The sequence below is a fragment of the Pyrgilauda ruficollis genome, unplaced genomic scaffold (genome assembly GCF_017590135.1).
Source record: "Pyrgilauda ruficollis isolate IOZ18807 unplaced genomic scaffold, ASM1759013v1 scaffold1, whole genome shotgun sequence".
NCBI classification, from domain to species: domain Eukaryota; kingdom Metazoa; phylum Chordata; class Aves; order Passeriformes; family Passeridae; genus Pyrgilauda; species Pyrgilauda ruficollis.
In genome coordinates this window covers 13,732,457-13,746,991 of record NW_024508100.1, presented here as the reverse complement: position 1 = coordinate 13,746,991, position 14,535 = coordinate 13,732,457, and the positions used below count along the sequence as shown (strand labels likewise).

Sequence of the window (14,535 nt, the reverse complement as noted above, 5' to 3'; positions counted from 1 at the left end):
GGCTCACTGTTGGAAGAAAAAGTGCATCATTGTTACTATACAGATATTCTGGAAGTAGATGTGTAATCTTTCAAATAATTTTTTTTTTTAAGCAAGAACAGACAAGATCAGGATGTGTATCACTAATAAAAATGCCTTCCATAATAAGAACAACAAGTGTAAGAAAACTTTCCTGATCAAACTGGTAATTTTTAACCTGTGTTAAGACACCCTGGTATGATACCATTTCTGTAGGGTTCTGAAAAGGTATTAAGAAAAGCAAAATCAAATGCTTGCATTCAACCACTGAACCAGGCAGAAAGAACAGTCACTATTTTATGCAGAATGTCACACACGCTCTTTTAACCCATCTTATGTTAGAAGAAGCTGTCTGTATAGCAAATATAAATCCGAGTTGTATAACAAACACTTCTAAGTGTATCTATATACACAGACACACACCCACCACTTTTTGGGCAATGCTTACTTACAGAATTTAACCTGGTCTCAGCTTCACTTTGTTTGCTTTCATGACTTCAAAAACAACCCCTTCTCCCTGTTCTGTTGCTTTAGAAATATACCATGTTAATAAGAACAAAGTGTCCTGCTTCTTCACAGCATTCAACATACACCCTACAAAGCCACTAGCAACACACTGCAGTCTGTATTCAAAGTTCCAGTTTATCCATTCTCTTTGGAGTAGCAAAAGAATAAAAAAATAGTAGTAGCTTCCCATACATGAAGAGGATTGAAACATTTCAACCAATTTCAAAATTCAATTTCAATTCCAAAACAAGCGTGATAAAAGCAAAAAACAAAACTTCTCCAAAATAATCCTTCACTATGTCTTCTTTTCCCTCCCAAAATATATTTCCTGCCTTCACAAAAGTAACACTGGATCCTTCTCTGGCTTTACCAGTATAACTTAAATTTTACGCTTCTCCCTCTGTATCAGTGTTTTGTCTTTTGTTACATGAGACATCTCAGGTTCTTGAATTCTTTAGATTTTATTTTCTCTCCAATCCTCATCAGCTCTTAAGGGGGGAGACAAGTCACAAGTGCTTATTAGACATCCCCTCTCATGATCCAAGACACAAAGCAAAGTTTCAAGTTCTCAAAAGTAAGGAACAGGGTTTGGATTTGATTTAAATCATATATCTGTTAGATTATCACGCTAGGTGAGTAGCAACAGTGACTTCTCTGCTCTGTTAGTGGTGATGCTCTGAGTATACCACAATCCTTAGGGCTAGTAACAGCAAAGTTTAGGGGAAAAAAGGAACAACACTATTGGGAAGCAGTCTGAAAGTACTGCTCTGGACAAACCTAAGTGAACATGGATTCCCCAGGAACAAAGAGAATGGGGCTTACACAGAAACTTCACAAAAACAAACAAACAAAAACAAACAAAAAAAAAAAAAAAACAACAGGGAAAGTATTGTGGTGTGCTACTCCATTAAAAATAATTTAAGAGAGAGAAAAAAAAGGAAATCCAGAAGCAAAACTAATTGAGGGCTGCTCACAAAATCCAGGAGAGGACACAACTGAAAATGAGTAAGCAAAATACAATACCCACTGTTATTTCAGTATGTTTTATATATGTAACAAGAGGAAGCAGAACTGACCAGGTATAAACACGAATCAGAGAAAAGAAATGTCAAGCTGTGGCTATATATGTTTTTCAACTAATGTCGAACCAAAAAAAATACAATATTAGCTAGGAATGCAATTTGTGCAACGGCAGAATAGTATTTTTCTTCTTAAAAATCTAATTTCATTACTGAAAAACTATTCTACAGTCAGGGCCATTAAGTAGGAGAATACGGAACACAACAAAGAAAATACCTGAAGTGTCACCAGCAAAATCTGCTGAGTACTTTCAACACAATATCCACAATTTGAATCCTAATGACAAGAGGAAAACTTTGAGTAAGTGAAGAAGTCTCTTATCTTTACAGATATAATATTCACCACTGCCTAATACCTTCTGGCAAACATAGGTCAGTTCTTTTCAGTTTCATGGTTCAGTTTTTTTCAGAGAACTAGTCAAACTGAAAAAGATAAACTTTTAAATTTAACCTGATGCAATACTACTTTCACAACTATGAAACTGACAAGTGTAACCAGTCTACTGCTAACTCAAAGTGCCGTCCAGCAATATGGTGAGACATTAAGGCAGGAAGGCCAGTTTAGTTTTTCTGATTATTCACTAAGTATTTAACAATCAAAAAAAAGTTAATATTTTTTCCAGAAAAAACAGGAACCCAGAAACATTAGAAAAACAAGGGATATACCTAGAGCTTTTCTTCTTCTATATTTTATTTCCATATGGAAATTCAGGCTATTCAAGGAACGTTCACATAAGGACTGGCTTCATACTCTGTCTTGAGAGGTACTTTGAGCCTATCTTCTGAGGTTACCTTCTGTTTACTGCAGTCTCAAAAGCCACAGGCAGATGCAGCAAGTCAAAAAGAATGACTACTACCCTTACAGCACAAGGGACCCAGTAACAAGAGTTGCCCTATACTTTCTAGGAGTCTTTAACAACCACAATTGACTGTAAAGGCCTGGTCTACTTTTCCTCTGCTACCATCTGAAGTATGATTTATCCACAAGCTAACTGGTAGTAAAACTCAGTAAAACCTTTTTTAAATGTTTCATAACAACTCTTTTGTTTTGCCTGCTAACTGTTGTGAAATACAGGTATTTTACCCATTGCAAAAAAAAAAAAAAAAAAAAAAAAAAAAAAAAGGCAAAAAAAGCAGAAAGTTCTGATGTTTGTTTTGGCATAGTTCTCACATTTGTTTTAACACAGTTCTTGGTATTTTGAGAGTGCTGCTATCTAAACGTAAGCACTGCGAACACTAATCTTATTTATTGTATTATCAAAACTGAACATGAGCCTGGCCAACATCTATATTATTAATTAAAACAGATTATCAGAATAGGTTTTCATGCCTTTCCTGCTTTAGGTGACTCTTGAAGCAAGAAATTTGCTTTAGCTCTAGAGAACTGCCTGGTTTTTTCTCTCTATTTAACACATTCTTCTATCACTCTTACAGACAAAGTAAGAGACACGTTACCTCCATAATCAGCAGCAAAACAATTAACAGAGGAAGGCACTCTTGTAACTTTAGTACTCATACAAAGATCCCTTGAGCTTTTATACTGTGATCAGAATTCCACCTCAGTATCATCTGTGCTGACTAAAACAATTTGTCACAACACATCAGGAGTGCTACAAGCCTCTTTCAAAGAGGAAGCCTTATCCCAAATACTTATTTTGATTAACTGCTCTCTGTGACTTATTAATGAGAAAACTGTAATGCACACATAAACAAACCAAAACCAACATCAACCATACAATAGTAAATTAAAAAAAAACCAACAAACTGAAATGCGAAAGGAAAATTTTAAAAACAAACAAAAACCCCACACACAAACAAAAAAAAAACCAAACAACAAAAAAAAAAAAAAAAAAAAAAAAAAAAAAAAAACAAAAAAAAAAAACACAAGCAAAACCCCAACCAACCACCAAACCAAACCAAACAAACCCCCCAAACCCCCAACAAACTACAACAAACCAACAACATCCCAGAACACAAATGCTGACAGAGAAGTACTGAACAGCAGAAGAAAAGAATTTGGCCAAAAAAATACTTGGACAAAAAGACGTGTCCAAAATAGTTTTGATGTATCCCCATAACTTCTGGAAGATATTATGTCATTGAGGATTTTACTAGTCGTCACTGTGTATCTACTACAAAACTAAGCATGAAAAGAAGCACACACATGCAGAATAATTGCCGTCTCTCACCAAGCCTCTTCTTCTCTGTATTCTGACACTCATCACTGAAACCAGAGCTGGGTGGCAGATTTGGAAAGTAGTAAAATATTTTCAATTTTGAAAATAAGTACCTATACAGAATAATTTCTCCTGCAGTATAAGGACATGGCAACAGCACACTGCAGCACTACCTCATGTTATTACATGGCACATTTATCTACTGGTCGTGCCCTAACCACGGCACCTGTCTCAATTATGTAAGAGCAGCATCTCTAGTGCCCACTCTAATGTCACCCACTATAACCAGAACACATTAATGAATACAGTCACTCAAGTCTTATTTACCATACCTTTCTGTTATGCAGATGAAAAACCTAAGGAAGTCTGATTTCTCCTGACCAGCTTTCATGGCCGCAGTTGGGAGAGACAACATGATGTCACCTGTCAAAACCCAGCAAACAGCCCATAACTACACCAAGTACAGGAACAGAGGCACGAGATAGTAATTCTATTTCTACCTCTCCACAGAATCTGTTTGACCTTGGCAAGTCACTGGGGTTTTGTGCTTGTTTTTTCACGTTCAGGACGTGAGGAGCTTTTACGCAGACGGCTGGAACAACAATAACTGAGTAAGGCTAATTATTATTTCTTCTGCCTAGCCTTAGAACTCTTCCACAATGGCATAAACTCAAGAGTGTGCACAAGCACCTCCAAGACTCTAGCCTTAAATTTGAAGTTCCCTTTATGTAAGATCACCACTGAAAGCAGTAACACGCCTTACCAAGACAATCTCCCCTGTAATCCATAACTAATAAAAGCTTAGTTTCACAAATTCTTCCGCTAAACAAACAAATTTAACCTTATTTTCTACACTGGTAGCTCCCAATCCATAATTTGCAATTTGCAAACACTGCCTGCAAGATCCTTTGCCACTGCTTCCAGACAAAATTACATTACAGAGTAAAAATAAGAGCTGCCAGGAAAAGGAAGTAGGATATTTTCTGGAGAGTATCTTTTATTCTGTGCAGTTTCTATGGTTCGGCAAAAATTAGGGACCAGTATTTTGCATAATTCAATTCCCTCTTCAGGCTTGGAAAATCCTGAATTTCACAGCAGCCTGATCAAGTTTCATTTCAATACCAACTTTTCCTGGTAATCTCCCAAAACACCACACACTAAAAATATGCCACAAGTATGGCTTTGAAAAAAACAAAGTGCAGATGAAATGTTCTACAGACCAAGCAATGTTACCAAGAATAAAAGTAGAAAGACATTTTTTTCTGACACATTCACAAAAATGTCTATATTTGTCTGTACTCATAAAGGAAAAAAAATTTGGTATTCATTCCTCCACTCAAATAACTGTAAGAAATTAGATTAATAACCAAAATACCAACTAGGATCCATTGTAGTATATACCATTTAATCTAACCTACGAGAAGTAGAAAAATTAAATGAAGAACCAGATATGATCTCATGCAGAGCCGTTAAAAATTATTAGTTGCTAATAGAGCTTGTTGCCTGTTTGAGAAAGTGTTCTTGATTTTCAATGCACTGATGAAATACCACTGCATACAAACTAGTCATGCAGTACAACAAAATGGAGATAAACTCTTGCTCCTGAAAAAGAAACAAATGAAGAGAAGTTATACCATAACCACAACCCCTGTAAGGTCTTCATGTTTGCCAAGTGAAGCATGTAAACAATTTTAGAATCATAGACACATAGAACACTCTGAGCTGGAAGGGATCCACCAGGATCATCAAGCTCAATTCCTGGCCCTGTGCAGGACAACCCCAGATACACACCATGTGCCTTGAAAGCATTGTCCAGATGCTTCTTGAACTCTGTCAGGCTTGGTGCTGTGACCACTCCCCTGGGGAACCTTTTCCTCATATCCAATCTAAACCTCTCCTGACATAAATAAAGGCCATTTCTTTGTGTTCTGTCGCTGGTCACCAGAGAAGAGATCAGTGCCTGCCCCTTTGCTTCCCCCTGCGAGAAAACCCCAGGCTGTGATGAGGTCTTCTCCTGGTCTCCTCCAGACTGAATAAGACACTGATCTCAGTCATTCCTCATATGACTTCCCTTCCAGACCCTTCACCGTCCTCACAGAACTCCTCTGGATGCTAAGAGCTTTCCATCCCTCTTACACTGTGGTACCCAGAATCGCCCCCAGCACTCGAGGTGAGGCTGCCCCAGCTCAGAGCAGAGCAGGACAATCCCCTCCCTTGCCATGCTGTGCCTGATGCCCCCCAGGACATGCTCAGCCCTCCTGGCTGCCAGGGCACTGCTGGCTCATGTGCAACTTTCTGCCAACCAGGACCCCCAGGTCCCTTTCCAGCCCCCACTCCCCAGCCTACGCACATCCACAGCTGCCCCATCCCTGGCACTCACCCCCGTTAAATTTCACATCTGGTGACTGCCCAGCCCTCTAACTAGCCAAGATCACTCTGCAGGACCTCTCTTAGTTTAAATAACAATGGAAATACGTACGTCAATTCAACACGAATGTTTCAAGCCTTATCTACATAAAAAGACATCCTCAAAAAAGAGCCTCGCACGCTTCCTGAAGACACGTGCTGTTGAATGAAGTGTTCAGGCTGCTTTAGAGAGAACAAATCATGTCCCAGCAGCATGTCATTCACTAAAAAAATCTTATTAATCAAACAGTAAAACATGATAACAATTATATATTATAATAAAATTTTACAGATCAGTCAAGCTTTTAAAAAAACTAAAAAAATCAGTGTTTATCTTAATTTCTCTTTATTTTATATATAATTTTAATAAATATGTAATATTGGAATATATCATATATATATATATATAATAATCATTTGTCTGTTGTAAGGATTTCAATCTGCAAGCTTAATCAAGAGACTTCTCACACTGTACATACTGAAACTCTAACATTCTTTTCTTTCTTGGTAAAAAATTTACCACCACAAATATGTAGTTTATACATTTACAAGCATAAGAGCAAGAAGATACATGGCCATATGTCACCATCTGGATAACTGAAGTGCAGTTGAAGAGCATGAAGTATTTTTTAGAAAATGAAATTATTTTTAACAGTACAAATAGGCTCTGAAAAATGGCTGTGATGTGACATAGCAAAGGTGACAAGAGTTTCCTCAGATGGTGAAGGTTACTTAATTTTTTTTGGAAAAGGCAGCAACCACAAAATACATACACAAAATATGAGTAAAGAACACCACATAAGTAGAACCCCAGGAAATGAGAAACTAAGTTCAGCCCCTACTTTTCCAAGACTCAGTAAGAATATAGGGATATGGAAACTGCTTCTCTTAATAATTTCTTCTTCAATGAAATGTATTGGCCATTTCCTTTTCTGAATTTTTACATTAAAAAAGATAAACATAATTCTATATGATTTCCTTACTACATATCATCTTAATTGTTAATTAATGCAATTACATTCAAGGTAAGGATGAAGTGTATGACATTATAATGCTATAAGCATTTCCACATAAAAATAATGGAAGTTCACTGAGATCAAGAATATAATTTATAATTATAAAATTCCCTTGAAATACTATACACTTAAAAGGCATATCCACTTCTGTCAACAGAATTAAGATTTCATCTGACAATACAGCTAGTGACATTTACTTTTTTCTCTTTTTCACCTAAACATAAGAAAATAAGTAATTCTATAAAATAAGTAATTCTATAAAAGCCAGCATACGCAATTGCTCAATTTTTAGAAACATTGAAATAACAAATTAAAAAAAAAACCCCAACACTTAAAATACACCTTCCCTGTGAAATGCTCTTGGGAGGCAGTATTTCAGCACATTAGTGCCATATAGTTCAGTTAATAATGTGCTTGCAATTAACATCCAAATAATTTGGGTTTGCAAGTACTACGAACACAGAAAACTGATGTCCTGAAACTGTGCATAAACTACATTCTTCATGCCAAGAGAGATTCTAACAAACTGCATAAGAGAATACTTGTTTGTATTAAATATGTATTTTAAAAACTCAAATGACGACCTATCTTTTCAAGTTTATCTAAAACCAAACATAGCACAGAACAGGTATGCATTGCACCATAACTGTAAACTTCACCAACAATGAATTAGCAACTATAAAACATTTCCTCAAAATCTTTACCTGTGAAGACATCACAAGTCTTTTAAAAAGACTTTATACACACCTACAGGTTACTTGCTCTGCTTTTCACAGTTTTTTTAAACATAGAAATTGGAGTTCAAAACAATGAAAAATAGTCCTAAAATAAATTACTACTGCAAAATAGAAATTTGCAAGTCAGAGAAAAGAAACTCACTCTCATTCACAAACCCATGATCATTATGCAGTTCATAGTATGGAACAATACTTAAAAGAGAACTATTTTAGCAAAGAGATATCAGCAAAGGATATTGCCTTTTAATTGGCTGTAGCAAGCACACACATACTATGCCAAATACAATAGTCTACAGATTATTTCTGGAGAAATCAAGCTATAGAAAGATTATTTTCAAACTTTCTTTGTGCTCTCTATCAACCAGAATAAGTCAAACAACAAAGAGCTACTTAACACAGTGAATAAACAGCAAAAGCAAATAAAATCCAAATTAAGACCTTAACTCCATAAAACTGCTTCTACTGAAAGCAGAAGGTTAAAAGGTTAAAAGGAGTATTTGCCAGCATTTCAGAAGACTCCTTCAAGAATACAGTGCTCACAAGGATTTCCCAATAGTCTGACTTGACAGCTCTTGCTCCTTGATAACGATTTAAATGTTAGTCACACAAAACCATCTACTCATTTGATTGTGAACAAGTTTTTCCCAATCTTTAACACTCATCAGGTGCATATATACAATACAATAGCTGTAGTTATACTACTACTCAAATCTTAATAAGCACTGTTTAAACCTTCAGTGACAGTAAAACTGTAGCCTGAAGAAACTCATCCATGAATTCTAGTCCTATAGTCTACATCATCCTGTTTCCACTCCTTAAGCTTCACTGAAACCATGCTAACATCTCTTGCAGCCTAACCCTATGATGAGGCTCAGAATCAATATGTATTTGTTATCTTCCTTGACCTGTCAAATCACCCAAGACTACCAGCAATGCTTCTTTTCCAGAAATAACTCTCCCTCATTCCCTTGGCGTTGCTGCTCTCATGACTCATCCCTTATCACTGTTCTTTCAGTGTATCCTCCTGAAGGAGCCTCCTCATCCACCTGTATTATTTTATGAATCACTTCCTAGGCTTTGGTCTTGCATCCCTTCCCATCTGTCTTCATTCTATCCAGAACCAGGATTCAAATTCAACCATGAACTACCTGCCATCTATCAGAAATATTTTTTCTACTCCCTATCTCCTGTGCTTGTCCAAGTCAACACCCCAGCCTGAGTCTCTCTTTCCCCACACTGATGCCTCACTATCAGCTCAGCCTCAGCACAGACAGCACGCAGGTCTTATTCACTCCCCCATTCCTTCAGTCTCCTTTCCACCACTGCAAGTCCTCAACTAAGCATTAGCTCTCAAATCTAGGTTCTCTATGGGTTCCAGAAATAACCTGCTGTTGAGATCCTAGCAATGCCCATCACGTCACTAAGATACCCCTCTAGTAGCTGAAATTTTATCATGTGACCACAGAAGTTCACACCTGAAATAGTGAAGCAGTCTTCTTCATTTTTCAAGATGCAGAATTGATCCTTATGAACATTCCTCTCCCGATAGCTTTTTACAGCCAGATCACACAAGTCCTTCCCCATCTCACTTCTTCAGCAGCATCCACTTCACTCTCTACTTCAAGACCCTCATTAGTCAAGGTCCTCATTCTAAAACTACTAATCAGGATGTAGATGAGGTTAAAGTTCTGGTGAACTGTTACATTTTCACCTCTGAACTTCTTTCCTCTTGCCCTTGTGGTTGGGAGAGCTCCATAAAGCAGCACCCTCTTTCAAAAACCTCCTACAAGTTTTTTTCGCATTTCTCATTGAAAACAAAGAAATAAAATGACCAGATGGCTGTCACATCTACACTACTACACTGAAATTCACAGCACTGATGCCAAACATTCTCCTGTACCATCACAGATCTCAGGAGTCTTCCCTCACCCTTAAATCATTAAGCATTCTGGGTCAGGAAACCCTCATAACCACTGAACTCCAGGATGACTAATTCAGACATGGAACTTGAATAGCTTGTTACTTAGAAATGTGACTAAAACAATTTTCTACTGTACAGTGCCTATGGAAAACCAGCATCATACCAGCAATAAGCCTACTCAAAATATTTTTGTCTTTTCCAAGGCTTCTCAACCTGTTTAAAAATAATGCTACATGTATACTGCTATTACAAAGGTTTTAACTGGCAATTGAGTACTTAAGACAATGCCTATTATTTATGATTTCTATCTCTTATATCTGAGGTGGCTTCTACTATCTTAAAGATTGGGTTGTCCCAGGCTAAGAAGACACCATTGCATACTTTTATGTCACTGTAAAATTACAAAATTAAGTTCATGGTGCTAGAGATTTTCTCTGTCATATAGCTTTATTAGACCTAGCAGAGCAGTTTTCAAACTAATAGATGCCTACAGGCATTTCTGCAGTATAACAATTATTTAAAAACAAGTGGTTTGCACTCAAAATATAATTAAAGAAGCATTTTCATTAATTTTGTCATCTTAAAATGATATTTCCCTAAATTGTTCACAACCAAAACCAAAAATACTCCACAAAACCCCAAAAATACTATCCTATAATCCCAGCCATAAATTATCCACTTCTTTTAAACAGTAGTTGTGAATAGTAATTCCTTTTAAGTCACTTGTCTGATGTTTCTGTTTACTTTCTCACTGTATCTGGTTCTGACACTGTGCAGTTTAGCTTGTCACACTGTACATATGCACAAGTTCAATCAAAACCCTCCTTGTGAGGCAGCAGCACGAGTGTGCCACATGCTGCAAACAACAAAGCAGGAACAAACTCTGACTGCCCCCCAAAACTGCTGCAGGAAATTCCTACTATTCCATCCCAAAAATGCATAAACCTATGTACCAAAACTTGAACCAAAGCATATAGCTTTTACAGGAAAAAGAAACAACCTGTTTCATTCGGGTAACACTGACTGCAGAAGAGCCAAAAGCTTTACCTCAAACTTGAGCACTCATGTGATGCCCATTCAAACATAATGCAGGATTTGCAGATCACATTCTTCAGCTATTGCTTTTTAATTTCAAACACCTTTTCTCCCCTGTCCAACTAAGTTTTTACAGAACAGTCCAGAAAGAAAACTCCTTATACTAACTATTTTGAAAAAGAAAAAAAAATCAGCTACTGGAGTATCATCAATTTTTAATCCTAATACACACAGACAACTCAGCATCAGAGCCATTCTCCAAAACCAAGTCATTTAATAAAAAAAAAAAAAATTTAAAAAATCAGGCTCCTTCATGCAATATATCTACAACATTAACAAAAGTCAGCATATTTCATTTTACCTACACTGGAAGTATTTAATAAGAAGAAAACAAAATTATTTTTCCAGAGAATTATTTGACTTATAGGCTCAAACAATAAATGCAGCATAAAATCCTAAACTACAAACAACTATTTCACTCTTGTTAAAAAGGTATTTTTTTCTACTGCTCTGATTATTTGATCACTGTTTCTAAAATAATCCACAGTTGTTCTGTCAACATTTTAACAGACATCTGAAAAGGATAAAACTAATGTCACAAACATGACAACACTTCTGACAATCCTGTAATAACCAATAAACAAAAGGAAATGGAACCCAAATATTCAGATGAGTAAACTAATAGAAACATGGAAAAACTTAATTGCTAACTGGAGCACAGGCTAATAGTTATAGCAAACTTTAAAAGCATTTATTCCCTTCTTTCCAACCTCTAAACTAGTCCAACCTCAAACCAGTACACTCCAGGAATCATAACAAACAAGATTAGCTTCCCTAAAGAACATTTAATTGGGAAATTGCGTATCAGCCACAAGATACCTTCATCAGGAGAGAAATCAACCAAAAGGTTCTATTTATTTTTTGACAAACTAGAGTGAGGAATTGGAAACACTATTGCAGCTAATCAAAACAACAAAATACCATAATGCTACCTTCTTCACGAGAACAAAAGCATCAACCAACAACTCCACCCCACCCCCAAGCAGGCTGTTGCTCTCTAACCACAGAGCCAATGCTGTAGACAATGTAATCCCACAGGGAAGACAGAAGGTCACAGACACACTGTGAAATCTCAAAATAAGATCCACGTTTTAGAAAGACCTAGAAGTACTTTAACAAGACAAAATTTCATTTGGAACAAACAGGTGGAGTACAGAAACAGCCTGTTCTTGTCCTGACTGTCTCTTCCCTCAACACAGAGAGGGAGGTCACACTTGCTCCACGGAGTCCAAAATTAAGGATACGGCACTTGAAATAAGCAGCAGCAATCAAGATGTGGCAAGGATGGCAACGTGCAATGTGACACTGCAGGTGTGATTGCGTACTGTATACCAGCAGTGGGTCTGTTATTATTCATCAGCTGTAGGTGGCTAAGACGGTGTCACTTATTACAGTGACACATGCTGCAGCTGGCTAGCCATGATTAAGTATTACCCAGTGTGGCTGAAAGGGATGGAGACTACCATTCATTATGATCCAGCGTGGCTCAGTGGCGTAGGGAGGCTTCTACCCTTCCCTGCACCGCAGCATTTGAAGGAAGGCAGCTAAAACTCAACAAAGCCCCGGGAATGATGTGCAGAAAGGAGAGAAAGGGAACCTCGGTGGCCCAGGCTGACGGAACGGGTGTCCTGCTAGCAGGGGCGGAGAGCCCGCCCGCGCTCGGCGCGATCGGGAGCGCTCCGCCGCCAAGTGACAGCGCCGGGCCGGGCCCCGGCCGGCCCCGCCGTGCGAGGGGCGCTGGGGCCCCGCGCTCAACTTCCAACCACAGCAGCAAAAGCCTTTGTCCGAGCGCTCCCCGTCCGTGGCCGGGGGAGCCTGGAGGACCCCCGCCTACGGCGGGACGAGCCAGGGCGACCGAGAAGGGAGAACAGCCCGTGCCAGCCCCAGGTCCCCTCCCAGCTGGGCTCCGCCGCTCCCCTGGGAGCCCTCAGAGCGGGACCCGCTCCGAAGCAGCCGGGATGAGCACTGACCCTGCACGGAGTCCCGACCGGCGTGTTCGTGCCGGAGAGAAGGAAAGCAAAGTGAGCGCCCAGACCCGCCGGGACTCCCGCGCCGCGGGGCGGCCGGAGAGCGCGGCCGCTGCCGGGCCGGCACCCGGGGCGCCTCCTCCGTGCGCCCACCCGGCGGGACCCCAGCCCCACGAGGTTTGCGCCGCAGGGCCCGCCCGCGGGCCGTCGGGAGGGCAGTCCCCCGTGCCCTCGAGCGGCGGCCGAGGAGCGAGCGGGCGGGCGCGGCGCGGCCTCGCCCAGGCAGCCCCGGGCGGCGGCGGCTCCGGCGGGCGCCGCGAACGCCCCGCACTCACCCTGTCACAACAGGCGCCATCTTCCACAAACTCTCGCCAAAACTCCTACTCTCGCGAGAGCGCCCCCCTCCCCGCGGCCCAGAGCGCGCGTGCGCGGGCCCGCGAGACACGCGCGGGGCGGGGGGGGGTGGTGGTGCGCACCGCCCACTCAGCGCCCGGGCTTCTCCCCTCAGACACAACAGCCCGGGCGTGGGAACCGCGCCGCTCTCGCGAGAGCCTGGCGCCAGCCGGCATGCGGAGAGCGGCGCAAGTCTCGCGAGAGCGGAGCGCGCTCTGGGGAAACCGAGGGATTCCCTCTGCCCGCTCGCGCGTCCCGCCCCCGCCGGCGCGAGGAGGGGCGGAGGGGGAGGAACCATTCGGGACGCGGAGGGAGGGGCAGGGCGGGGCGGCCTCTAGCGCGCGGGGCTCGCCCACGGCCGCCACTGCCTCCACCCCCCACCCCCGCGGGAAGTGCGCGTGGGGCCGCCCGCCTCGTGCTGCCCGCGGGCCCGGCACGTGCGCGGCCCGGAGACACCCGCGGCGGTGCCGGGGCTGAGGGGCCATTGGCGCGGAGCGGGGCGGCGGGACAGGGCGGAGAGAGCTCTTTGTCTAACGATCCGTAAAAAGAACAGGACGCTGCGATTTGGAGGCAGAACCCTTAGGAAGACCTCTTAGGTTCCTTACGTGGAATTGTTAACATCATTTTGTTTTTAGAAGTCGGTTTTACATTAAAAGCCCTGTTTCATAATTTTGTTTTCATCTGCAGCTGAAGTGCGTAAGATGCGTTTGTTTAGCAAACAGAAGCAGTGGCGTCTGGCAGAGTCCCAGCCAGCGGAGCGAGCCCTGTGGGGCCAGGCGGCTGTGTGGGCACAGGGACAGGCGGTGTCTCACACGGAGCTGCCGGGCCGCGCTCCGACGTCTTGATACGGCAAAAAAAAAAAAAAATTAAAAAAAAAATTCCACAATTTTGCATTCATTTAAGAGCATTATCCCTTCAGGGTGCGGGTCTGGTTGTTCATTAGGAGACCAAGTTTGAAAAACAATCCTTTTACACCAAGATTTCTGTCTGTTTCAACTTCCTCTATGTTTAGTATAACATGTCAGTCTAACTTCAGGACAAATGCTACGTTGATTAAAGATTGCTGAGATTCCAAAACCCACATCTTTTTTATTACGTTAGCTCTGTACCTCTGCTGTCTTCCAAGTTAGGGGAAAAAATAACATTTCAGTAATCCCATGAATAAGATTTCAGATTTCTCGCCCACATATGCGCTTCACTGTTTATGCTAATTCAGTGA

General features: G+C 40.9%; 1 protein-coding gene across 3 annotated transcripts in view; it reads right to left on the bottom strand.

Annotated features, from left to right (window-relative positions):
- The window catches only part of RBPJ (recombination signal binding protein for immunoglobulin kappa J region), a 60,016-nt gene extending 46,699 nt beyond the window's left edge, over positions 1 to 13,317 (bottom strand). Inside the window, exon 1 of one of the 3 annotated variants that reach the window (XM_041475575.1) lies at positions 13,259 to 13,317. In XM_041475575.1, the coding sequence (XP_041331509.1) occupies positions 13,259 to 13,278 (20 nt within the window). In that variant the 5' untranslated portion in view covers positions 13,279 to 13,317. Of the gene's footprint in view, positions 1 to 4,113; positions 4,181 to 12,926; positions 13,046 to 13,258 lie in introns of those variants that run through there. The other 2 variants (XM_041475658.1, XM_041475411.1) reach the window with 2 other exon arrangements.
- Between the last annotated feature and the right edge of the window lie 1,218 nt (positions 13,318 to 14,535).